The sequence below is a fragment of the Callospermophilus lateralis genome, chromosome 19 (genome assembly GCF_048772815.1).
Source record: "Callospermophilus lateralis isolate mCalLat2 chromosome 19, mCalLat2.hap1, whole genome shotgun sequence".
NCBI lineage: Eukaryota > Metazoa > Chordata > Mammalia > Rodentia > Sciuridae > Callospermophilus > Callospermophilus lateralis.
Window position 1 is genome coordinate 14,272,544 of NC_135323.1, and position 27,531 is coordinate 14,300,074.

Genomic DNA, 27,531 nt, shown 5'->3' on the forward strand with positions numbered 1-27,531 from the left:
TGGAGACCATGAAGATCCTTCTCCACTACCGGACTTTTCGACTCACCTGGCTGGCCAAGCTCTCTGGTCGCCACTTTCATGGCGATCACCAGATTCGGGCGCCTCTGACTACTGCTGACTTTGAAGCCATAAATCTCTGTGACAAGTCGGTGCCTAAGAACTTTAACTTTGCTGGGGATGTGCTGGACCAGTGGTCTCAAAAGGAGAAGGTATGAGATGATGGCTTCTGTCTTCCGTTTCCTTGCCCCGGGGTCCTCTCTTCGATTTCATTTCGGTCCATTAACCTGCTCCGGTTTCCTGGGTCTTCCAATGGCCGTCCCCTGTCCCCTGAGGTCTCAGGCCCTCACCTTCATCAGGCTTTCTCTGGAGTCTCCCTGGTCCCTTCCTCCTCCCGCCCACATATATCACGGTCACTCAGTCATTTATGCTTCTTTCCCTCTTTTTTATCCAAGTCCCACGTAAACAGGTCCTTGGGTTCAGATAGTCACAGGCTTAGGCGAAAATGTAGTAACTTGAGCTTTGGTTTCATGGATACAGTTATTATTGGAATAAGTAGGGGAAGATCCGAGATGAAGACGAATAAATCACACATGCTTCACAGAGGGCTTGCTCTGCAGTCCGGGGACAAGGGCCCTGCTTTCTGACCCCACCCCAGGCCAGGCACCCCACGAAACACTTCGTGTATCAGCGCTTAGCCAAGTGCTCTGCCCCGTGGTCCAGAAGATGATGCCAGGTACCAGATCCACAAGGCATTCAATGATGTTAAATTAGTCCTTCTTGTTAGTTAATTAAAGTGGGAAAGTCTTCCTTGAAATCTTGGTCATTGTGACTTTTAACACTTAATTCTTGCTAGATTCTCTTTTAAGCAGAGAGAGCAGGTAGCATTTGACTATCTTTAGGTTAAAATTTAAGGGCATATTTTGGCTTTCACTATAGATATTCCTGAAATCTATTTTTTTTTTACAAAATTTTTTTTGTGGTACTGAGGATTAAACCCAGGGCACTTTATCACTGAGCTGCATCCCCAGCCCTTTTTTATTTTCTATTTTGAGAAAGAGTCTCACTAAATCTTCAAGTTGTCCTCCAATTTGTGATCCTCCTGCTTCAGCCTCCAGAGTTCCTGGGATTATAGGTATGTGCCACCATGCCCAGTTCTGTTACCTATTTTTAGCAAGTGGTACTGATTAAATTCATTTTTCTTCTTCTTCTCCTTCTCCTTCTCCTTCTCCTTCTCCTTCTTCTTTTTTGTATTGGCAATTGAACCCAGGGGCACTTGACCACTGAGCCACACCCCCAGCCCTATTTTGTATTTTATTTAGAGACAGGGCCTCACTGAGTGCTTAGCACCTGGCTTTTTCTGAAAGGCTGGCTTTGAACTTGTGATCCTCTTGCCTCGGCCTCCCAAACTACTGGGTGCATTTTTCTTCTTGAATAAAAGTATACAAGTGAATCAGTGTAAAGACAAACATAAAGAACAATAGTGCAGGTGTAGGCACATCTGGTGGGAAGAAACCATACTCAAATGAATCGGATTGGGAAATACTGACCTATATCAAATCCCCATAACCACCCTGGGGGAGAAGAGGTTCAGATACGGAACTTAAACATAGAAGTTAAGCTGCTTATCCAAGGTCACACAGCCCCAAACATGGGCCACGTCCATGGCCATGTTCCCAGGACAGCTCCCTGGGAACACAGAAGTACCAAGGACCCAGAGCCAGGTTCTGGGTTCCAATCATTTTCTCTTTGGGTTTCCTCTCCGAAAACTAAAATATTCACATGGAGAAAAGGTCTGATTGGCCCAACTTTGGTCACATACCCACCCCCTGTTCAGAGAAGGGCAAGCACCCTGATGGGTTGTCTCACCAAGGCTGTGTTCTGTAGGAGAGGAACAGTCCCCCCAGAGATAAACTGACTTGCTGTTACTAAAATGCAAGGGAAGGGTGTTGAGGAGGAGTAACAGCAGATGTCCCATATGTCTGGTAGCCAGTCCTATAAGCCTTGTTAGTCAGCTTTCTGTGGCTATGACAAAATGTCTGAGATGAACAACTTAAAAGGAGGAAAGGTTTATTTTGGCTCACAATTTCAGTCAATGCCAACCTGTTGCTTTGGGGCTGTGTCACCACGGTACATCGTGGCAGGAGCATATGGTGGAGGAGGCCTGTTCACCTCAGGGCAGCTGAGAAGCAAAAGGGGTGAGAGAGGAAGGAGCCAGGGTGCCAATATCTCTCTAAGGGCACGCCCCCAATAACTCAACTGCCTCCCATTAGGCCCCGCCTCTCAAAGTTTCTACTACTTCCCAGTAGCACCACCAGCTGGGGACCAAGCCTTTATCTAACAGATGACACTTCCAAACCACAGCACCTTCTCTTCTCTTTCCTATGTCTCTGGCCAGACAGGGGAGAGACCAGCCAACCCAGCCCTGTGGTGGGTGAATGGCCAAGGGGACGAGGTGAAATGGAGCTTTAGAGAACTGGGCTCCTTGTCCCGAAAGGCAGCCAATGTGCTCACCAAGCCCTGTGGCCTGCAGAGAGGAGACCGAGTGGCCGTGATCCTGCCCCGGATCCCCGAATGGTGGCTCATCAATGTGGCTTGCATGCGAACAGGTGAGTGTCAACATGTCACATCTTTCCATCATGCAGAGACACACAGAGATTAAAACCTCAGCCTTTTCTAAAACATTAGCGTTGGCTACTCTGTGCTTACCAAGGACAGGAAGAGAAGGGTTGAAATTAAGGGCAAACATAATGCAATACCAACTCCCTGAAGAAGTCAGTGTTCCAGTGACAACCTTTTTGTAGGAGATTCTCAGAGAGGTTAAGGAGTTTGCCCAGAGGCACAGAGCTAGAAAGTTGAGCCGTTAGGAGTTAAATGCAAAGCTCCATAAGAGCCAATGTGGGTACCAATGCTTCTTTGCAGTCCTGGATTATGACTTGTTCAGCCTGATGATCTATAATTTTCTTCTCTGAATATATTTGGATTCTTTCTGATGTAAAAATACAAAAAATAAAAATAAAAAATAAATAAAAAGCATTTTATAATGTTAGGACTTATAAATATATGTATTGTAGACAGATCCCAGTTGGAAAACCTCTACCTTTTTCTGACAAAAAGATTAATATATTCAGTTATACATTTTTTTTTCTCCCAACTGCAGAGCCTGAAGTTGGCCACCAGTTTTTGTAAATCAAGCTGTAATGGGATCCAGCTGTGCTCATTCATTTATGTATTATCTATGGCTCCATTCGTTCTACAGCATCAGAAATGCTAATTAAGACCAAGATTGATCATACAGCCCCACAACACCTAACACATTCACTAGCTGGCCTTTTATTGCCCCCCCCAAAAAAAATTTGCTGATATCTGCTCTGAAACACAACATAAATCTTTATAAACAAATTAAAAATAAGCTAGAGGAGGTGGAAAGTGCTGGGAGTAATATTGACCAAATCATATTGCTATGTGGTGTCCGTGTATTAATCCGAAAGCACAAATTCCATCGATATGCACCACTATAATGCACCAATTAAAAAATTCAGAAATAATAAACCAATAAGCATACGGAAGGATACTACCATAGAGAACACAAAGATGCTTTGTTGCAATAGCATTAACAATAGTAAAAAACTGGAAACAAATAGAAATGGTTACATAAATTATAACTTAGCCAAGATGGAAGGTGAGATGTGTTTACTGCTGATTAAAACTCTGGCACCTCCACTTCATGGGCTATCACTTGAAGGATGATTTATAATAAGGAGAAGATAGTAATGATGCTAATATGATAGTAAGAATTTTATAATAATATTGAAAAATGTTCTGCCAATATGATTATGAATTAAAGCAGCAATATATCAAATTCTTTTTATATTCACTATTGAAAAATGACTTGCTAATGTGAAACTAATCATAGGTTGGGAGAAGATTAAAGGTTGTCTACTTGTCCTAAAAAAAATACTTAATATTATTTGGAACAACTACAAATTACGAAATGCTGACGGAAATAAACACAAACAATGCTCGAAAGCACTCAGTTAATTCAACGTAAAGCAAGCCGCTGAGGGGTCTGTTTTCTAATTCAGAATTAACAAATATTCTCTGTGAATACTGAGATTGATTATATTGTAATCTGTGGGAGAACAGTTTGGTTTTGCTGAAAAGTTGCATACAGTACAGCCCAAGATATTTGTTATCTGTTGAATATTTACTCTCTGAAATTACTCCAGTCCCTCTGAAATAGAAGTTTATCCTTTGGACACATTCACATCACAAATCCAGGGGACCCATTATTTGAGATTCATTAAGATTCATTAGGAACAAGTGGTTTGTAAGATAAAGAATAGTATATTTTTAAATTGGGTGAATGTTCTGAGATCCTCTAGGACGTTTCTTTAATCAACTTCCTTATATTGACATGATTATTCATTTTCTCATAAGAGGATGATGTTTAAGAGTTTTAAAAATATATTCAAAAAAATATGGTCTTCTCCCTGGGAATTCACATCTCCCTGTTTAGCTAACTTGGGGGAATTCATCAAGAAATGAGCAGTCTGGTATACAGCATACACCTTGGAAGTCTGGGTAATGACTCTGACACTGACCCCGCAACCCGTGGGTGGCTTGTCACACTGGGGTTGATTTTAAGTGAGATCCTAGGCACACTGTAAGTGCTCCATGAAAGATAGAGGGTATCCAGAATGCTTTACATAATACCACTTTTTTCCCCACAGACTCACTTTAGAAAATGCAACTACCTTCTCTCTTTCTTACATCCAATTCTGCCACATATGTTCTTCTCATCAGGAACTGGTACTTTGAGGCCTATGTCCAATCAGTGTTTAGGATAAAGTGAGGACATGGTATAAATTAGGCAGTGCCATAGTAGTCTAGGTAAATTTCAGTGATGCTAAGCCATGGGGACCCAGAGACCTGAGGGTTGCCTCTGCCACTCACCAGCTGTGATCAGATTTCATCTCCATCAAATGGTAACGACTGTATGAACCTCCCAGGATTGCTTAGAACGGTAGGCTCCAGGTATCTGGGGTTGTATAATCTATCAATAAAAATATTTAGGACATGCCTCTTGCCATTTGATTATAGTTTTTTTTAATACTGTTCTACTTCACTAATAGAGTATGCATGTTATAAAATATATATACAAAAAGGAAATAGGAGTCAGGTGCAGTGGCACACACCCGTAATCCCAGCAACTCAGGAGGCTGAGGCAGGAGGATGGAGGGTTCAAAGCCAGCCTCAGCAACTTAGCAAGGCACTTAGCAATTCAGTGAGACTCTGTCTCTAAATAAAATACAAAAAAGGGCTGCGGATGTGACTCGGTGGTTAAGTGCCCCTGGTTTCAATCCCCAGTACCAAAAAGAGAGAGAAATTGGGGCTGGGGTTGTGGCTCTGTGGTAGAGTGCTTGCCTAGCATGCGTGGGGCACTGGGTTCAATCCTCAGCACCACATAGATAAATAAAATAAAGGTTAAAAAAAAAAGGACATAAAATCACTAAACATATTATAGTATCTCAATTTTTTTAAGTTCTGTTATTTTCTTTTCTCCTTCCTATGGGATTATCTTGAAAAATCTCACAATCTCACTTTGGAGACTCTTGGTTCAGAGGATTGAATATGATGACGTTCATGAAAACCTGAAGTAAGACGGCCAGTGCTACTTAGGGTGTCACCGTGATGAGTCCACCATTACCACTAAGATGTCACATCAGCACCCACCATTACAATGTCTCCCATATGCCAGGGGCTACCATTATCCCCATTTCACAGATAAATAAAGGAAGGCTGAGAGATCAAGGCCACAAAGTTAGCAAATGACAAGACAGAGATTAGACCTGGAGTCTGTCCGTCTCCAGAGCCATAATGAACTTCCAGTGACCAGGGTCCTGTGGGAGGGCCCTGGGACCAAGGCAGGAGGAACTGTAGCGGACAACAGTTCTTTTGAGCTTGGGACCTTCTATCCTTCCCAGGGCTTGTCTTCATGCCAGGAACTACCCAGCTGACAGCAAGAGACATCCTCTACCGGCTACAAGTATCCGAGGCCAAGGGCATTGTGGTCAGTGAGGAGGTGGCCCCCGCAGTAGAATCCATCATGTCAGAGTGCCCTAACCTGAAGACCAAACTCCTGGTGTCTCCACACAGCCGGGAAGGGTGGCTCAGCTTCCACCAGTTATTCCAGTGAGTATTTTCCCTGGTCTATCTGTAGCACCAGTAAGAGCACAAATCACAGCTGCCTCTTGGAATCTGTCTCCAAGGACGCAGCAACGCTGAGTTGACCCAGGTTCCTTCTAGAAAAGAATTACCTGTTAAAGGATTTACAGCAGTAGGAAGCAATATAGCCTTCTGGCCTCCATGTTCCTCCTTCTTCTTTCTGTGACCAACAATGAGTATCCTACATAGCTTGGCTCTTGCTTAACCTCTGGACCATATCCGTTATCTCACTTCCTTTTATTCCTCAAACATGTCCTACCTCAGGGCCTTTATATCTGTTCTTCCTTCTTCCTGGTATGCTCTTCCCTAGTTCTTTTCACCATTGGCTTCTTGCTGTCTGATTTCAGCTCAGATGTTTTATCCTAAGTGGGGCTTTCCCTTACCCAGCTAACCAAAGCAGAGCTACAGGCCACTCCATCACATCACTCTCTTATTTTCTCCATAGCATTTGTTACTACCTGAGTTCCAAGGTCCATTCACTTATTTCCCCTATTTTTCTCTTTTGGAGTAGGAATCAGCATATGAGAACGCACAGGCCAAATCTGGCCCACCCCTTGTTTTTATAAATAAAGTTTTATTGGAAGGCAGCCATGCCCATTTGTTCACATATTTCCACCATGCGGCCAGCGCAATGGTTTCATTAATGAGGTTCTTGGCATAAAAGTTAGCTAGTGAGATCGAAATAAACACACAGACTCAGTTACCTTTTTCTATGACCAGGTCCAAGACGGCTCCCCTCTCTGGTTTCCTCCTCTAACGGCCCTGCAGGGCAGCAAGGATTACTCAGGGCTAGCAGGAGAGAGAGAGAGAGAGAGAGAGAGAGAGAGAGAGAGAGAGAGAGAGAGAGCACGCCAGGGAGTAGCCTTTTATTGGGGAGCAAGAAATTCAGGGGATAATTCCATCCAATGAAGGTTGAAGGGGGGCCGCACTCCAAGGTCAGGGTCAGTGATTGGGCCCCCGGGGTCAGTGGTCAGTCACACCCCCACACGGATGGGTTCTCTCAACAGGAGAGGGCCGGGAAAGCTCCGACACAGCCAGAGCACCTCAGACCCTAACCGGGAGTCACCCAGTCAAGTGTGAGAATGGCTCCCGACACATATTGTCTATGGCTGCTTTTGTATTACAACTGCAACGTTGAGTAGAAGCAACAGAGACTCTCTGGTCCACAAAGCTTAAGATATCTGCTATCTGGTCCTTTATAGGAAAGGTTCGTCAACACCTGCCCCAGCTAACAAGCTCGAAAGCTCTAAGAAAGCAGAGGCTTCCTTTATCTGTTTGGTTGATCACTTTATCTCCACTACCTAACAACACATAGCAGGTACTTAAGAAATGTTTTGTGAATGAATGAATGAACAAAACAGATCACTTAACGTCAGTTTTCTTCCTGTGTAAATATGGAGGATTCTGCTGCATATATCTTAAGTGTTGTCTTGAGGATAAAAAAAAAAAAAAGCTAATATGTGAGAAAGTCCTTTCTGAGCTGTAGAAGATGTAGGTAAAACGTTAATTAATAGTATTATCCTTCAAAGAGGTGTTCAATAAGTTATGTTATGTTTTTGATCTTTTTTTATCTGAAAATCAACAAAGTTTAATTCGGGGACATATCAACATACCCTTAATCTAAATTACTGATTCACTTGGATGACATGTAATAAATAATGATTTTCAAAGCCTTTCCCAGAGAAGTACACAGAAAGAGAAGACATGTAAACATTGTTAGATACCAGAGTAGTTCCCTTGGTTGGAAGTAATTTTACTCTATGAAAACCAAATCCTGTTGGCCGATCGCAACATTCTCTCCCCAGGACTCACATCGGTGTCCCGTTTGTTATAAGCTGTATGAACTTAGATCTAAGTCCGATAATCTTTCTGAAAGTCTGTACCTTACCCATAAAATGTGGATAACAATAGTATTGAGCTGTGGTTTTATTAAAAGAAGTTAAATTTCCTTTATTTAATCTTGATGATCAGATGCAATAAAGCAGGAGATATGTTAGCACAATGTCCTAGCTCAAAACGATCACTCCATAAATACTGCTGTAATTATAATCGCACTATCATTTTCAAATTCCACATATATTGATTCCGAAGGTTAGGGACATCCAGGTTATTTGTCTACGTATTTCCATTGTTAAAATTGATACTACCCAAAACGTATTTATTTTAAAATTATACACATATATTTTTGTGCATTATTCAAATACCAAAATTAAAAATCTTAAAGAAGTTTTTTTTTAAATCCACACTTTGAAGTTCTCCTGTTTCTTTTCCATCCCAGTTATCTTGCACACTCTGTGAGCAGCAACCCCACCCCACTTCAGAGACAGTCCCCTCATCCTAAACAACTCTTGAGTCTCCAAGAAAGCTTTAAAATGGCATAAAACTCACAAAAGAAAAAAATAAATTACATGAATTTCAAATTGAAATCTGTACCTTTGGAGGGCAGTTTTTGAGATGGAGGGAATCCCCACTTCAAACAACTTTGGAATGTCATAACTCCAAAAAGACCATGGATTGTTCCTCTACAAACTGAGGTTGGGATAGTTATCTCATGGCCAAGTCAGCCAGTTTCTCAGATAAATCACACAGAGCAATAGCAAGGGCAATTTTACATTAGCACCAATAAATAAGCACCAATAAATCATTAGCACCAATAAATCTTCTGTTGAAGGAGTTCATTTGAAGACCTCTCACCTTCCTTCTGCCTTCTTAAGATAGAAGTCCATGAACGCTTTCTAGAATATTCTAGATGGGATGGGGGGAAAGTCAAGATTATGACCAGACTGATGCTTTTCTTTTCCTGTCCTAGTGCAAAGGGTCCTGAACTCTAATCTTGAGGTAATAAAGTTGATGTTCTAGGCACAGGAAGAGCATAAACAAAGATATGGGAGGGTAAAAAATAGCTAAAGTGTACAGAAAATGGACTACGCAACCCTTTTGAGCAGCTGCAGATTGTGCCTGCTCCTAAACCATCATTGGCTTAAGTTCATCAAGACTAATCCTAAGGAGCCATACAGAGACGGTCTCCCATGAAGCAGCTGACTGCCTGGTACCAGAGCAAAATCAGAGTTTTATTATCATGGGGGTATATCCGTACATGCACATAGCATAATTTGGTCAATTTTATTCCACTGTTCTCCCCTTCCTGTCCCTCCTCCCTCCCCTCAATCCCCTTCCTCTGCTCCACCAATCTCTCTTCTATTTCCATACGATTTCCCCCACCCCTTTTCTCCTTATTTTGGTCTGGCTTCCGCATATTAAGCAAAGCGCTTATGAAAAAAATTGTTTAAATAAATAAAATGCATACCCTTTGGTTATAAATACTGAAAGCTATCTTGGCTATCTATTTGACTCATAGGGAGGTGAGCTAAAGAAAAAAGATTTGAATGGCTAGATTTTAGCACTGACCTTCAAAGTCCCTCTGAGATTTAAGGGCTTCCTCTCTGGGAAGCTATTGTTTCAGAGCAAAAGGAATATCCTAGTTAAATGGCTCTACCATCTCAGGCCACCATGTTTTTCAGATCTGCCTCTGAAGAGCACAGCTGTGTGGAGACAGGAAGTCAAGAACCACTGGCCATTTATTTCACCAGCGGTACCACGGGCTCTCCGAAGATGGCTCAGCACTCTCACAGTAGCATTGGCATTGGGTACGCCCTCTGTGGAAGGTAGGAGGAAAAAACTCAAAGCAAAAACTTTGCTTTTGATGAACTCTTCCCCAGAGTTGCCATAAGGTGCATCCATTGCCTGATGAACACTCCTCGAATGGCTGTAAGATACCTCCCATAGAATGACTGCCGGTGCCCCGTCCCACCCTAGTTCAGTAAATGGTGCCATCTGACCCACAGATCAAGCAAGAACTTAAGAAGGAAGTGACTTTGATTCAGTTCCCCTAATGACACATTGGGCTCCCTCTCCTCATCGCCAGGGAATTCGCCTACCCAGAAAGGCCTTCCTTAAAAACAAAACAAAACAAAACAAAACAAAAAACCCTCTAAAACTGTTACATTACCATGCTTTATTTATGTCACAGCACTTATCACCACTTGAAATCATGGTATTTATTACACACTTAATTACTTTATTGTTTGCTTATTCCCCTTCTTAGAGATTTAGTCTCTCTGGCTCACTGTGCTGGAAGAGTGCCAAGCACATAATATTTGCTTAATAAATATTTGTTGCATCAATGGGTGAGCTCAGAAAAGCCTGCCAAAGCCAGCTTCCCACTCCAGGCATGGACTACCTAGGATTCCTGAAAAAGCCCACTGAGAAGAGTAGGAAATGGAACCCCGCGCCTTGAGTTGGGGCTTCCCTTGACCCCCTCTGTCTAGCCCATGAGGTTCTAGGGCATGGCCGCTCCTCAGAGACACTCGTTTATTTGCTTTCCTGTTTTTGTTTTTGTTTGTACTGATTTATTTGGGGTCTGTTTTGTTGCCTCTCCGTATTGTTCAGATACTGGCTGGACTTGACGTCCTCCGATGTCATATGGAACATGTCAGACACAGGCTGGATCAAGGCTGCCATTGGTAGTGTGTTTTCTTCCTGGCTTTGGGGCGCCTGCGTCTTTGTGCATCGGATGGCCTCGTTTGACACCGACGCCTTCCTGGATGTAAGTCGGGGCCTCTCTTACGTGTCTCTTTAGAGTAACACCCCATCTTCTATTAAAAATATGATTCCTCGGAATGCAGGGCTTCTGAAAGTCATTCCTTTCTCAGAGGCACACCCTCCCGGGACGAGGCTTTTGAATGCATTTGACAGAGCGGAGGGGATCACCCCGCCCCTCTCAAGGGGGAGACCCAGACTTAGGCTCAAATCACTCAGGATTTCTAGTGTCACGAAACCTGTGACTGCTTAGGAGCCTGGTTTCAAATAACAGATTAGAAATCTCAAGATGAAACAAAGATTTTGTTTCTGGTTTAAAGAAACATAAGACAATAACTGATAAAGCCGGACTCCTGTGTGGAGGAGATTGCAGGTGGGACCATCTTTCTCCTAGAGCAGCTCCTTCCATTCTCCACCCCACCCACAATTACATACTTCTCTCTCTCTCTCTCTCTCTCTTTTTTATTTGTTGAATGCTTCTCATTTTAATTGGCAGACTCTTCTGGAAACCAAGCGGGCATTTCCATCTTAGCCAGACATGACTAGATTCAGATACCTGATATCTTAGCCTTTAGAAGACTGTGATTCAGACCAATTATAGTTCATCCATGAAAAATCAATTAAGTTTGACAAAGTACATACTAAATACACAGTACACCTTTGTTTGTTGTCTGCAAACTGCTCTGACACAATGTCTCCAGGGCTGTGAGGGAAATACAAAGTAAGAAGGGCTGAGATTTCTTTATCAGGTTTACAGAAGGCCCTGAAGATCAGTTCACTTTGTAGTCTCTAACTTATTTTGTAAAATAAGAGCATTTTTATTTTACAAAGATAATGTATTTTACAAAGATAATGTAAGTGCTACAAAAACCTCTATAGATTTATGCTTTTCTTAGATGTATACATTACGCTTATTAAAAATTAAATCTAGTGGGGCTGGGGATGTAGCTCAGTTGGTAGAGTGCTTGCCTCGCATGCATAAGGCCCTGGGTTCAATGCCCAGCACTACAGGAAAAAAAAAAATGAAATCTAGGGAACATATGGTAGAAATGCTCATTTCAGCCCACAGGTTATTGTTGATCTATGACAATCCAGATAGCCCGTAGCCCGTATATACATCTAGAGAGCCTTCTCCCAGATTCTTAAGCTTAATACAATTGTCAACACATTGACACTGTGAAACTTGTTCCTCCAGAAAGAGGATCTTGGAAACATTAATATTCCTTTAGATTTAAGATGCCTAGGTCATTTAAGGAACTGGAGACAAAATGTGCCCATCAGATTTTAAACCATTAAACCATTAACAAAAGGCCTTGAAAAATGCCCATTTCTGCCTTGACTCAATCCACTCAAAAGGACTAATATTCTCTGTGGGAAAGGTGCTGGGGAGGTACCAGTGGGTCAGTCGGTACCACAAAGCAAGAACATATGGGCAGGGACGTTATAAGTTTCCCCCATGAAAGGTAACACACAGCCCTTGGGTAGAACAGACCAGTTCTTACTTTGGGTTGTTTTCAAATTCAACAATTTGCTTGTCAGTTGGGACAGTGTATGTCTTGTCTGTCTCTGAAACACACACACACTCTTTTTATTTCTTTCGATTCTTATATATATATTTATATTTACATATTTATATTTGGCTGTAGGTGGTCACAATACCTTTATTTATTTATTTCTATGTGGTGCCTAGGATCGAACCCAGGGCCTCACACATGCTAGGCAACGCATTCTACCACTGAGCCACAACCCCAGCCCTCCCAGATACACATTCTTAACAGTAATCAGAAATGCCCAACAGACACATGGTCACTAATGACAACAAATTCATATTTGGTTTCTTATTCCTAGAAGCAGCCGTGAGATGGGTTCATGCTGGTGGGAGAGACCACAGGCTGTAGGCCTCCCTTCTAGTCATGGCCTTTTGTGGACGGTTTCTAACATCTCTGTCTCTCTCCATTATCCAGACACTTGTCACTTACCCCATTACGACCATGTGCAGTGCCCCCACCGTGTACCGGATGCTTGTGCAGAAAGACCTCAAGAGGTGCGTGGGCAGGAGTCTCCGTGTGAACCACAGCGAAGGCGCTCACCCAGCATCCCTGGCCTCCCCTTCTCAACACCCTTGTGTTGACATTTCAAGCTCAATTCAAAGGCTGTTCAATGGTTGTTTTAAATACACACAACTTGTGTCCTACCCACACCCTCCCGAACATTTGGGACCACCCTGTCTGAGAGACAGGCTGGTCCAGGTTCCTCACCTGAGTCCAGTAAGGCCAGTGGTTAGAAGCTCAACTCCAAAGTCAAACATGCTCTGCTATCATGGTGTGACCTCAGACACCCCTGATGACCTTGCCAAGCCTCCATCAACTCCATCCCAAAGAGAGATTAAGCATCACCCCACCCCACCCCCCACCCCCAGGGCTGTGGTGAGAATTCACTGTAAGTGACATGCTCGGAGAGACGTGTGCTACATGATCCCTTATTATTCCAGAGTTCTTGGGCAAATTCTTTTTTGGGGTGGGATTGAATTTAGGGGCATTCGCCCCCTGAGCCACATCCCCGGCCTTATTTGTGTTTTCATTTAGAGACAGGGTCTCACTGAGTTGCTTAGCACCTTGCTATTGCTGAGGCTGGCTTTGAACTCACGATCCTCCCATCTCAGCCTCCCGAGGCCCCTGGGCTTGGGCAGATTCTTTAACCTTTCTAGTCTGTTTCCTCATCTGTAAAACAGAGTCCAAGAGGGCTCCTAAAGCCCTAATTGCTGTTAGTTGTTACACTGTCTCACAAATACTTATTTTTAGCATTTTCTTCTAGGCTTTTCCTTAATAGCTAAGTTCTCCCCGCCCCTAGCCACAGTGTAAGCTCCTTCAGGAAACTCTTTTCATCACTAACGGTCTGGCGACATGGCAGTCATTCAACAAACATGTGTAGAGGGATCTTTCCCAAGACTTGCCTCCCTAGCTCTCCGGGTTGTTGCTTGAATGTCTTCCTTATCTCACTGTGAAAGTCACCCCTCTCTCTCCCCCAAGACTACCTCCAGCTCTTTCTCTTTAGGTACAAATTCAAGAAGCTGCGGCACTGTGTGACGGGAGGGGAGCCGCTCAACCCGGAGGTGATGGAACAGTGGAAGGCACAAACTGGGCTGCAGCTGTACGAGGGCTACGGACAGACAGAAGTGGTATATTTAAGGGCAGAGGTTAAGTTCAATACAGTGGTGCCCCGGTATCGATGGGGAGTGTTTCCAGGACCCCAGAGGATAAGACCGAAATCCTGGGGTGCTTAGGTCCCTTTATATAAAATGGTGCAACATTTGCCTCTAACCTACACCTATCCTCTTGGACACTTCAAATCATCTTTAAATTTTAATATGTAATACAGTATAAATGCTACTTAAATACCTGTTGTGCTGTACTGTTTAGGAAATAAAAAGGAGGAAGTGCCCATATTCACTACAGATGCAATTAAAAAACAAATATTTCCAACACTTGGTTGGTGGAATCCAAGGATACAGAACCTGCAGATATGGACACTGGGATTTTTCAGTCCCGGGTCTGTCAACTGAACACCTGAGGTGCCCCATCCTGCTCTGAATTTTTATGTCATTTCCTAAAATAACTTTCCTTGCCAGTAGTTATCAAAACTCGTGAATTTCCTAGTTTGGTTTGGACGTAGGGGAATTGCGATGGTTCTATAGTATTCCTGCTTCCTCTCCACCCAGGAGAAACTCAGGGGCTGCAGGGGTCGGTGAGGCTCAGAATGAGCTGCCCATCTTTCCATTGTTCTCTGTGGGGAAATTTCTCCAAGAGTCACATCATGGAGTCCTTTGAAGTGGTTTTCAAAGTATGGTCCTCAAACCAGACTCACTGGCGTCATCTGGGAATTTGTTAGAAAGGCAGATTTTCAGACCCTACAGCAAACGTGTCGGATCAGAAACTCTGGGATGAGCCATCTATGTTGTAATAACCTTCCAGGCGATTCCCAGGCCCACTCAAGTTGGAATCTGTTCTAAAGTAATCTATTAGAAGTTGAGAAGATGAGCTTGCCTACTGGGGGAAATGAGTCAATATGGAATCTTGAGTTTCACGGTCATGAAATACGTAACTACAGAAAATCAAGTTTACATGTTAATATGATGCATGTCTTCTCAATAGGGAATAATTTGCGCCAACGTGAAAGGACAAGAAATCAAACCAGGCTCCATGGGGAGGGGCGTCTTGCCCTACGATGTCCAGGTGGGTAGAGAAGTTATGGGGCTCCCTGAGGAAGAGAGCTGTTTTGGCAGCTCCCGGCCCCTCCTTACACAGCTGTTCACAACCCATTGTCATTTTGTGAAAAGAAAAAATGTCAGAACCTGAAATGTTTGTTGCGTTCTCAGATTATAGACGAAAACGGCAATGTCCTACCACCTGGCAAAGAGGGGGAAATTGCTCTCAGACTGCAGTCCACTCGGCCCTTCTGCTTCTTCTCTGAATATGTGGTATGAAAATGGAGAAATACAGACTTGTGCAAACTTCCACCCAACATGTCTTGCTACATTAAACGTGGGCGAGGGACAAATCCCCGTGTGTTTTATCAACTGTAAACTGGAGAGAACCTCATCCATCTCCTAAGTGTCAAGGTTAAATTCCAGGTGTAAGAAACCAGGTGCAGTGGCTGTCCTCAGAAAGGACAGGCTGGGGGCAGGAGTGGGGACAGAGGGAGGCACCAGAAGGAAAAAGAGAGATTTTCCTTTTATTAAACTTTTTTGGAACTTTTGTATTTTATGCTGGAAACTATTTTTTTTAGGAAAAAAATCATTTATTTAGAAGTAGAATGTGTACTGTGCCAGTCATTTAGTGGGTGCCATGTCCCTGTCTGTTTTGTGCAAACTAATTCCCAAATGACACTTTTGATTCCTAGAACAACCCAGAGAAAACTGCTGCCACCCTAAGAGGAAATTTTTATGTCACCGGAGACAGAGGTGTGAAGGACGGCGATGGGTACTTCTGGTTTGTGGGCAGAGCTGATGATGTCATCATATCCTCTGGGTTTGTACCTTTGCCACTCGCAGGAAGTGACGATTCGATTTGTCGACTCGTCAGGGAGGGCAATACGCTGGGAGAGCACAGCACCCAAGGTTTCTTTTCCTCGGCAGGTACCGCATTGGGCCTTTCGAAGTGGAGAGCGCACTCATAGAGCACCCTGCGGTCGTGGAGTCGGCCGTGGTCAGCAGTCCAGATCCAATCCGGGGAGAGGTAGAGCCAACACCATTCATTGCAGCTGCAAATCGTATTTCAACTTCTGTGCATTTGACCACAGCGAAGACTAAATCAAGAGTGGTCGCTTATAAGGCATACATGTGGCCAAAATTTTTTTTAAAAAAATTTAAAAACAGTGTAGTAGGCAATCAACTTTACAAATGAGCTGTGTCCCAAAGAGGATTAGGATTTTCTCTCTCTTTTTTTTTTTTTTTTTTCTTTTTCTTTTTTGGTACCAGAGATTGAACTCAGGGTCACTCGGCCCCTGAGTCACATCCCCAGCCCTAGTTTTTGTATATTATTTAGAGACAGGGTCTCACTGAGTGCTTAGCACCTTGCATTTTGCTGAGGCTGGCTTTGAACTCTCGATCCTCCTGCCTCATCCTCCCAAGAAGGTGGGATTACAGGCGTGCGCCATTGCTCCTGGTTGAGGATCAGGATTCTCTAGGTGGGCAACTCAAACTGACTTCAGTTATAAATAATAATAATAATAACAATAATAATAATAATAATTTGGGGGGCTCACATAAACAAGTATTCAGGAGCAGATATAGCCAAGTATTCAGTGAAGTTAGCGTGACAGTCTCTCTCCATGTCTGGCTCTGTTGTTGCTTAAGTTGGCACCATTTGAACACTTTGGTTGATAACAACCAACTCCATGCTCCTGTGGCTTAACAATCCTCCCCACCCTTCCAGGAAAGGACAAAAGTCCTTTTCAACTGTTTCAAATAACTTCCATGATATCATTTGCCCATCTTAGATCATATCTCTAGCCAATGTGGTCCAGAGAATGATAGAGGCCACTGGCCAGGCCTGGGTCACATGCCTGTCATCAGACATGAGGGGCTGGTACCAACCCCACCAGGGAGAAGCTAGGGTAATGCTCCATAGAAAACTACAAGCACTGTTACTAAAAACGGGGAACAGAGGGTACATAAACAAAAGCAATAGACTTCAGTCTGTTAAAATTGTCAGGGAGCTCAAAATACAGTTTCTTACAGAAAAGATACAAATAGATTGCGGCCAGACTCATTAAAAAGTCCCATGGCCATTTAGGGTCTAATGAAAGGTTATTAAGGCAATAACGGTAATAACCTTAGTTCTAGGAGGAAGCCTTATAACATGAAAGGAGAATTTCCATTCCTCATGAAAGTTTCCAGACTCAGCAAGTGGGGGGGAAAAAATCCCCAAATAGTGTGCCTATCAGCATCCTCCCACAGCTTTCTGTTCCTCCCTCTCTTCTGCCAGTGACCCTCTGCAGGAACATGGGATCCTGTGCCCTTACTGCCTGGACCCCCTCCACTATCCATCTAATCACATTCTCCAAAATAGCCTCCTCTTGATTTCAGGACACCAAAAGTATATACCTATTAGAATCCATGTATGAATAATCATTTGAAGTAGGCTTGCTAACCCAATAATGATCTAATTGCTCTAAAGAGAGGCAAAACAGAGCAGGCAAGAAACACCTTAGAGGCATTTGTGGTCAAATGTACATTACTGACACATCATCCTTCCTCCATTAGGGCTCCCCAACACCCCTTCAAACCATATTCTCTAGACCCTCTATTTGTCCTGCAACAACATGCTTCTTTTATAGGCTTGTTGGCGTAAGGGGTCATCTGTCAATCAATGATACCTGTTTAGTTACACAGGTCAAGGGAAATGTTAAATATGTGACATGTAAACAGAACACAGCCATAAAAGCATCGCTGCACCCCTCACTCACAACTCATTTACCTGGAAATAGCTATCAAACTTTATAATTGTGTACAAGCTCTGTTCAGAGGTGACTGAACTTATCATGGGTTGCTATTAACAATGTCTACCTTCAGCCCTTGACTTGTCTGAAAAACAAAGATGGCGATGTAAATGTTTTTTGGGTTTTTTTTTTTTTTTTTTTTGGCCTGCCAGGTGGTGAAAGCTTTTGTTGTCTTATCTGCACCTTTCAAATCCTCCAACCCTGAGAAATTAACTCTGGAGCTTCAGGATCATGTGAAAAAATCAACTGCACCTTACAAATATCCAAGAAAGGCAAGTACACCTTTGGGTTACCAAACTAGGGTCTAAGCAGGTCTATAGATTTTACTGGATTTTGACTTTATAGTATACTTTTTCAGTTTAGCCTGAGAATTTTGCTTTAAAATGTTATGTATCAGGGCACTACAAATATGTGATAAACTAGGTTTTTCTAAAAAAAAAAAAAAAACTCTGAAATACAGAGTAAGAATCTTTATATAACTAATTCTTAATTCTATTCCATATGGGGAGAATAGAAGCAGTATCTGCCAAAGTGACTTATTTTTAGGGATGGCACCTGTTTCATCTTGGTACTCTTGGCCTAATAGGCCTATAAATTCAAAGTGCATGCCTGAAAGTATCAAGGGACCTCATTTAAGGCTCAGGAAGATAGTATCCAAAGGAAAAATCTTCCCTGAAACCTTCAAGAGAGGACTCAAAAATAATCCTAAATACAAACAGAATGCAGTTTCCTTCCTGCCCTGGAGGCCTGCTGCTTGATATGGACTAATCCTCTCTGAAACAATTCCATTTCATTTGCCACTTGAGCCAGAAGGAAGTTAACTTCAACCCAATAACTAATCAACCATTTTAACACTCTCTCCATTAAACTAAACCCTTTGATTTTCAGAAATGAGGGTTGATGACATTTTAAAATACATCTTTTTTTTTTTTCCCCCATAATCTTACTTTGAGGGGAGACAGGATTTTATGGTCAAGTCTAGAGAAGAAACAAAGGGGCAAAGGAGTTACTTTTTTCTGGCAGAGCCCATAGTGAATTTACACTAAACACCAGTAAGAGGCAGCTGCCCTGTGGTCCTTACCACTTGAACAGACCAGTTTCTGGTGCCCACAAAATGCAATGAGCTCAGGTTAAGACCATCTCTAGAGCTAAAATTCAGCCTCTGAGTTTCATGAGCCTTCTCTCCTATTACACTGACAGCTGGGATAAGCCAATGGAATTAAGTGTCTCACAATATGCCTGTCAATTAGGTGGAATTTGTTCAAGAACTCCCAAAGACAATCACTGGAAAAATCAAGCGCAACGTTTTAAGAGACCAAGAATGGGGACGAAGGTAGCTTGATAAGAAAACTGAAGGATTTAAGGGTAACTTGAAGCTCTCTTTTAGTACTTCCTGATAAATTCTGATTACTTTCTTAAAATGTATAAGATTTTTCCTGGTTGAAAAACTCAACTGAATTTTTGTTTTGCACTTAGCCAAAAAATAAAGCAGCAAATAAATATCTAAACATATCTGAGAAGAATATTGTTATGACCTAACCAACAAAAGTAATGATTTGTAGTTGTTTAAAATAGCAGAGGTAAAAATGATTACTCTGAAAAGCATAGCACACAATAAATGTTTCATTTATCTTATTATGCTTAATTAAAAATAAAGAACAATTCTAAGAAAAATGTTCAAGTCAGAGTTTCTTCTGCATAGCATCTATGAGATTAATATTTGAAGACAAACTAAAATGTTGATGTTAAAATGAGGAGTCCAAATAACTCAAAAGTGAATTTAATGAAATTAACTATAACACCATATTGTTAACTTGTTTTGGAACAAATCCTGTAAAATACCTGAAACTTTGATTATTTAGGAAATTTGGGGGGTGAGAGTATTGGGAATTGAACTCAGGGGCACTTAACCATTGAGCGACATCTCCGGCCCTATTTTGTATTTTATTTAGAGACAGGGTCTCACTGAGTTGCTCAGCACCTTGCTATTGCTGAAGCTGGCTCTGAACTCATGATCCTCCTGTCTCAGCCTCCTGAGTTGCTAGAATTACAGGCCTGTGCTGAGAGTATTTAATCTAGAGCTATTAATAATTTTTTCTATCTTTACTTTTTAGAACCATGTATATGATTTTTTTGATACATTATTTGACATGCAAATATTTTTTGTGATATGTATACTATGAAACGAGATTGTATTACTAAGAGGTAGAAAGGAAGAAAAAGTATAGAACATCAATCTTTAAGGAACAAATTTATTTATTTATTTATTTATTTATTTAGGAAAATACAAGAAACTATGAAAAACAAGCTGAATATCTGGCTATACAAAAAGCAAAACACAAGTAAAACTAACATTTGAAAATTGTGTTTTTAAGCTTTGAGAAACATATTTTAAAATGCCAATTTTAATTCTTTTTTCAACAGAGTAAAAGAGTTCATTAAACCACAAGAGTGTTTTTAACTGCTGTAATTTTTTAAAATTAAAAAAAAAAATAAAGAAAAGCATTCAATTCCACCTTGGAATCTCATCATTTGTAACAAGATGCTCAAATGTCAGTGAAAATAAACAGACATTAACCTGAAAGCAAAAGCTGTCAATGGATGAATTTAGACCCCAACAGAACACAGTATTGTATAGTTGGGGAAGAACAGTTTGTGTGACACTCAGGTCTTATCAAATACAAATAAACACAAAAAGTGACTAGACCTAAACTATAAAATTCTTTTGTAAAGTAGCAGCTTCACAAAGCAAAAGGAACCAGTTAGTGCCACAGAGTTCTATGTTCTGTAGCTGTATGGCCAACTTATTCCCAGAGTCCCTTTATTTTGTACTATCTAAAGTATCTTTGTCTTGGAGCAAGTCCACTGAAGAAGGCACCAGGAGCCCATCCTCCCTGTTCCCCAAACAACACTGACAGCACTCATCCTTCCAAGAAGACCTCAGCCTCATTAACATTCTAAACATCTGAAGATACCTACCACCCCACCTGTCAGCAAGGTCTTGCCCACCCTCTCTGTCCCTCCCATATCCTCCTAGTCTGGTTTACACAAAGAGCTCTAAGGGTACACGCGCATTCCCACGGTGACTAGCTATTACACAGGCAGACACTCATATAGGGAGTTTTCACTTATGCTACTATCAAACTTTCTTAAATTGAAAAAGAATAGTCCCTTAATGTTCTCAATCTACACAATTTATTTTATACTGCTCCTAAGTGTCTTCCAGCCTTTTTCAATCACTTTACCTGGGAGGGACCCTTGAAGACATTTTCAAATTCAGGTAACCCCTGCGGAAATACCTCATGGCATGAGTGTGAGCACTAAGTTGAAGGATGCTCGTATTTCAAACAAGTCCTGAGCTGAAAGACCAGAGTGGAGTTCTTTCTCTTCCTTCCAAGTGGAAACAGGAGAAGAAACACTGCTTACTTTGGTTTTGCATTCCTTCTAGGCAGAAGACTTGTAATGTTTGCATTCTTCATTATAAAGTACAAGTTGCTGAGAAACATTTCAAGAGTTCCTTTGGCAACTCTTTAAAATTACTTTTCCAGAGTTAAGTTTCCCTCTAAATCTTAGATTCTTATCACTTTAAGAAAAAAACTTTTTCTCTAGGATCTTGCAGAAACTTTTTCATTACATACGCAATAGCAATTTCTGCTAATTAGGTTTTCTACTGCCATTCTTCATTTTGAAAGCACTCAGCAAGACCTGCCCTATTTTCTTGTAAGTGCCCTAGTAATTCACTTCTCCATTCAAACATTCTTTACGAACTCTTCTTCTGATAAGCCACCAACTTTCTGTACATTGTATAAGATACATGTGCTCTTTGTCCCAAGTTTTAGTTGGGGATTTGCTTAACATTCTTGGCATAAATGGATCTTTAATAATAAATTAACCATTTTTGTAGCATTATTGAGAATTTTCTTCATCTCCACGATGTTGATATCAGCACCTCTGTGAAGAAAGCACTGTGCTATATTGCCAACATCAGGATTTCTTTTTTTTGAAATGAGGCATAACTCTCACGGAGCCAAGCACCAAACATGGGGCACTGGTACAGATGACAGACCTTTTTTAGGTATAATGATATAACTTAAAGATATATTGGCCTTTGTTTTAAGAGACTTCTAGCAGCAGAAAAAACAAAAGTTCATTTATTTTCATCATCATTTAGAAATCTTATAAATGCTACAGCAAAACAAATATTTGTGAAACCTGTTGACTCAACCCAGGTAGAGGATGCTGTTTCTCAGTTAACTACACAAAACCTCTTTACCTCATGTGACATATCACTTAAAACTAAGAGAAAAGTCATTTCTATTTCTTATACTTGCCCCACCACTGTAATGTTGATATTGTTAGATTTTCACCAACTACATAATTTTTTTCTTTTCTGGGATACAGTCTGCTACTAAATAATTTGCTTCCTAAACCGTTTCACTGAGTGTGATTTTTTTAAAACAAAAGTCTTACTGTTTTTGATATTCCAAAAGCCGTTAAACTAACCAATATCCTTGTCAAATGATTTAGTTACAACTGCTGGAGTTGACTGCCAGTAAGACGCATGCCACAGACAATGCCCACTGGGCAGGACAGCTTGGCTCACAGATCCATATCACCCTGGAGGAGCTTTCACTGGAGTGACAGAATCTCTTTGTCTGTTGTACTAGGAGATGATGATTCCTTATCACCAACTTTATCAGAAATGTCTGTAGGTATAGGCCTGGAATGGTCCTCTTCTATCTCACCACCTTGCCTTCAGAAACTGCAGCAATGACCCTGATACTTGTTTACAGCAAGCAAACATTCAAAGATAAAATGACATAATAACTAAATAAGAAAGACAAAACTAGAAAACAATCACAAAACAATTCACTTCTAATCTACAAAATCCACATTTTTGCAATGTTTAGAACAAAATGGCAGGGGATAGCTTAGTTGTGGCACAAAAAAATTCCTTGCTTAGAAGGAAAACTTCCCTCTGATTTCTGTTTCTCAGAGCATATTCACTCCATAAAACAACTGGCAGTGCATATGGGGAGGCTGGGGAAGAGAAGAAGGGAGGAGGCCACACCTTTCTCCCAGCCCCTCCCTGTGTGACAGCAGGTGGGCCCATACTCACACCAAGGGGGCTGAAAGTGCTCTGACAAAACTGCTAACAGGGCTGAGGGGTCACTGTTGATACTGTGAGATTAGCACTCTGCAGCACAACGTCAAATATTATAATTTCACATGGAACCCTGGTAGCATCTCACAGAACCTCACTGAGAAACCCACCTCCTTCTACAAGTGGTCATTTTCATTTGACTTGGATCCTTCCATGACTTGATCTGCAAGTTCAGGTTTCGCTCCTTCCTCATTCACCACTTGTGACTCAGGCTTGGGTTTTGTTTGCCCTGGCTCCTCGTTATTCTCTGGTACCACCTGCTGGTTATTTTTCCCTTCTGAGGGGTCATTTTGATTTAATTTGACATCAGATTCCAATTTCACTTCTTTCCCATTTCCCAGCTTTGGGTGAGGCTGGGATGGGTCTTTAGCAGTCTTCACCACCTCCTGGAGATTATACTTTCTGAACAACATGTAATCTTTCACAACACTCAGGCAACAGACAGCTTTGATGATTTCTACTACCACCGTGTACTGGGGATTGGTGAGATCCACTTTATTTTCTGGATTAAGGCTGCCCACTATTCCTGTAATAAAAATAGGAACAACATTTAAGTTGAGAGGGATACCACTAAGCTTGATGGATACAAACAAATTCTTGTTCCTTTCTGTTGGGGATTTGTTAAAACACAATATGTACTAGTCCATTCTTCTAGGTGAACCTGAATCAAATACCCTGAATCCTTTCAATAAGTAAATTTGAATGAAGTTCTGAGACATTTAATTTTAAAATATACAATTGGCCCTCTATATCCATGGGCCTGGCATCCACAGATTCAACCAACCTTAGCTCAAAAACTTTGGGAAAAAACTGCATCTGTGCTGAACATATAGACTTTTTTATTGTTATTATTTTCTCCTTATAGTATAATAACGGTTTATATGTTTATGTTGAATTAGGTATTCTAAGTAATCTAGAGATGACTTAAAACTATATGGAAGATGTGCACAGGTTGTATGCAAACACTACATCTTTATAAGGAACTTGGGCATCCACACTTTGATATCCGTAGGGAATCCTTGAAACAATCTCCCAAGGGTACGTAAAGACAAATAAATATACTTTTTTCCAAAAGAAAATTCCAAACCTCAGTTTGGAAAGGAGTATCAGAAAATCTCATATTTAATTTACTGAAATAGGCTTAATATTTTAATTCACTTGATCTACACTAAAAAATGTAAACCTTATATGCTAAAATAGAAACCCTTGCTGGTGCATAGGCACATGCCTATAATCCCAGCGGCTTGGGAAGCTGAGGTAGGAGGATTACAAATTCAAAGCCAGCCTTATCAAAAAGCAAGGCACTGACCAACTCAGTGAGACCCTATCTCTAAATAAAATATGATATAGGGCTGAGGATGTGGCATAGTGGTTAGGTGCCCCTGGGTTCAATCCCTGGTACCAAAGAAAAAGAAATCCTTAAACAAGTGTTTACCACTACTACCCATATAAAATCAGTAAGAGAAACATACCTGCCAGCTCTTTGATAACTTCTTCTCTATTCATGTGACTGTTATTTCGAGATTTGTAAACAATCTGAAATGTCCCTTTGTTTGGAGCTTTAAACCAGGGTTCCAAAAATGTTTCTGCATATTTTTTCATATCTTCTAAGAAAGCTTTGCACGTGCCTGAGATGGGTAACATTCGTAGAATAACTCGAGTCTTCTTTTTCTTGGTTTTGTACATATCCTGGAGAATATGATGCACCAATTTCTCAGGTTCTACAAGAAAACAAAAGAAATCAGCACAGAACAAACAAGTTTTTCCAACTAGTATTTCTTCAGTGCCTACATTATAGCTGATATTTTAACATTTCATCATTACTGCTTTTGTTAAAAATAATTATTCATGTAGATTCTAAAGTTAATGTTTTTAATGCCCCGACTTATCCAACCACAATACCCTACTATTGTTTTCCTATAACAATAGCACTATCAGAGTAACAAACATTAAACAGTAAACACTTTTTGACAGAAACAAAAACTACAAGTCACTTAAAAAGATTCGACTAATATATCAACTAATGAGTACACAAGTCTAGATCTCAGACCTGGGAAGACAGACTCTCTGAACGCTACAGTGCATTATCATGAAGTGGTGGTCCTCAGGCTATATACAGTCTCTTTGGGAATGCTCAGTGTTTTCAATATTTTTTAAATTAGCTGACTACATTTTAAAATCTAAGAACTTCTCCAGATTTCCATCATAAAATCTGGCTCTAATTCCCCAAAAGGCAACCATTGGCTGGGGCTGGGTAGCAACTGCTCCCTGCAGTCAGAACATGCACTCTCCTTCTGCCTAAAGTTACATACAAAGGAAATGGGGCAAAGCCAGGTTTCCACTCCTAAGCCAATGCTAATGTGCACCTCCTCATGCTACCTCTCTCTGTTCCTACTGCTAATATGGTCTACAAAGTTTGCAATAAAGTGATTAAAAGAGCCATGCCATGAAGCCATTTAATAGGCAGTGTTCTCTGAGAAAGGGAGCTATCCAAATACTGTAGGATCAATGACGTTAGGGGTGTTAGACACACCTATCCCAAGTGTTCTGATGAAGACTACATTATTCGCTCCACTCTCCACTGACTGGAATCTTCTTAGCCTCATCTCTGTAGAAGCTTTAATGTCACCAACTTCTTTCTTCAAGGCAGCTTCCACATCATCATCCTCTCCCTCACTTCCAGAGGGCTGCTGATCCTTGTCTGTAAACTGTTCACATGAAACCAATAGGCAGAAATGACACAACAGCTCATGTTTAAACACTATAATTAAATATATGTGAAACTCCTGGAGACAGATGGCTTAATGTTGACAGTTAAGTATTTTAAGAGACTGAGCAAACACTCCCTCCAAACTCTGAGGGAAGTTTGTAGTAGCATTTGAAAATGTTTTCAAAAGCATCTTGTCAGTCTGGCAGAGGAAACTGTGCTCATCAGATGGAGCCCATCAGGGTGGACCTTAACACCATCTGTAAATTTAATCTTTGTGCCTGACTCTTCTGTCGGTAAGATTAGAACGAAATAGTTAACAGAATTAAAGAACCCTTACTCCTGATCTACTGAGGAAAAGGACAGAGTTTTTGAGAACTTGATCAAGGTACCAGTATAGATAGGGCAGACATTCACCTGTTGCCCAGTTCTCTGCCCTAACAATGAGACCACCAATCAAACACTAATCGTGCACATTTAAAGAAACTGTATATATCCAGAATATACTTTATGTACATAAGCAACTTTCTAGCCAACCAAAGTACTATCATTTCTTAAATATAACTCAGCCAAATTAAATACTGTGCCTATGCCCAGGTCCCAGAGCTAGAAAACAATAAGGCCCTCTGTACTATTCTTCTTCACTTTATTCCTCAGGGTATGTATGTGAATATTGATACAAATTCTAAGCCAATAATATATCATGACACCCACAATGTGATGGGGTAGTGAAATTTCAAGTGGTAATGGTTGAAGAAAAAAAAAAAGTAGCCAGGTGCAGTGGCACAGCTCTGTAATCCCAGCGGCTTGGAAAGCCCAGGCAGGAGGATCTCGAGTTCAAGGTCAGCCTTAGCAAATTAGTGAAGCTTTAAGCAACTTATCGACACACTTTCTCTAAATAAAAAGGACGGGAGCTGTGTGGCTCAGTGGTTAAACGTCCCTGAATTCAACCCCCAATACGGAAAAAAAAAATCGTGCTTTTAAAATATATTTTTATGTGCATTTGGTTAATAACTAGTATTAATATCCCAACCCACTATTTTACAGATAATAGCATGGCTTAGGGCAAATGCATGATTACAGACCACTTCACAAAGCTGTCGTGTAAAGAACATCTTTTGGCCTGCAGGAAGCACTCAATAAATGGGAAGTACTGTAATTAAAGATGGAAAGAAAATCACAAGATGACAGACTGCATGTCTGGCCAGACACCCACTGGCCAGGAATCTGCAGGAGAGGCGAGGGCGCAGGGCCAGGGAGAGGCGAGAGCGCGGGGCCCAGGCGAGGCCACGCCCCCGCCGCCCAGCGCACGCGCACGCGGGAAGTCGCGCGCACGCGTACAAAGGCAGCCGACCTTCCAACGTCCCTCCTCCCAGAGACCGGCAGGCCGGCTCGCCAGCACGAGACCGGTACCTTTTCGGGCCCGTACATATCGTCGCCGTATTCGTTAAGCAGGCTGTAGGCCTCCTCCACGCACTTGCGCTCGTTCATGTTGCACGTGATGAGGATGCCCTGCAGCCCGGGCTCCAGCTGCCGCGGCCCACCGGCGTCGCAGCGCCGAGCCCGCTTGGCCTGCACGTACTGAGCTTTTCCTTTGCGCTTCCCGCCACTGGGCTGAGGGGGCTGCTGGACGGGCTCCGCCATGGCGCGTGCGAGCCGAAGCAGAGAGAAATGCGTTTCTCCGGGTTTCCTGGCGTCTTCGCTTTTGCCGGCGCGAGCTGATGACGTCAACTGTGCGCCACGACGTCGCCTGCCCACCTCCATACCTTCCGTGCTGCGCCGGGTCCTAAAGTCCTCCCGATCGTTCTGTCAACTGTCCAAAAGACTTCCAGTAAAT

At 41.8% G+C, this 27,531-nt stretch overlaps 2 protein-coding genes across 2 annotated transcripts; one reads left to right on the plus strand and one right to left on the minus strand.

Annotated features, from left to right (window-relative positions):
- The first annotated feature begins 8 nt into the window (after positions 1–8).
- Positions 9–19,160, plus strand: Acsm4 (acyl-CoA synthetase medium chain family member 4). Its single transcript, XM_076839844.2, has 13 exons — positions 9–209; positions 2,396–2,606; positions 5,985–6,192; positions 9,747–9,890; positions 10,675–10,831; positions 12,789–12,868; positions 13,879–14,002; positions 14,976–15,056; positions 15,200–15,301; positions 15,724–15,851; positions 15,959–16,058; positions 17,976–18,095; positions 19,074–19,160. Exons 1-13 carry the CDS (start codon positions 9–11, stop codon positions 19,158–19,160), a joined length of 1,743 nt encoding a protein of 580 aa, XP_076695959.2.
- Positions 19,161–20,133: 973 nt separating this feature from the next.
- Positions 20,134–27,406, minus strand: Thumpd1 (THUMP domain 1 NAT10 acetyltransferase adaptor). The gene is made up of 4 exons (XM_076840432.2): positions 27,108–27,406; positions 25,521–25,695; positions 24,460–24,708; positions 20,134–23,513 (listed from the first exon to the last, which is right to left on the minus strand). Exons 1-4 carry the CDS (start codon positions 27,336–27,338, stop codon positions 23,104–23,106), a joined length of 1,065 nt encoding a protein of 354 aa, XP_076696547.1. The 5' UTR covers positions 27,339–27,406; the 3' UTR covers positions 20,134–23,103.
- Positions 27,407–27,531: the final 125 nt, after the last annotated feature.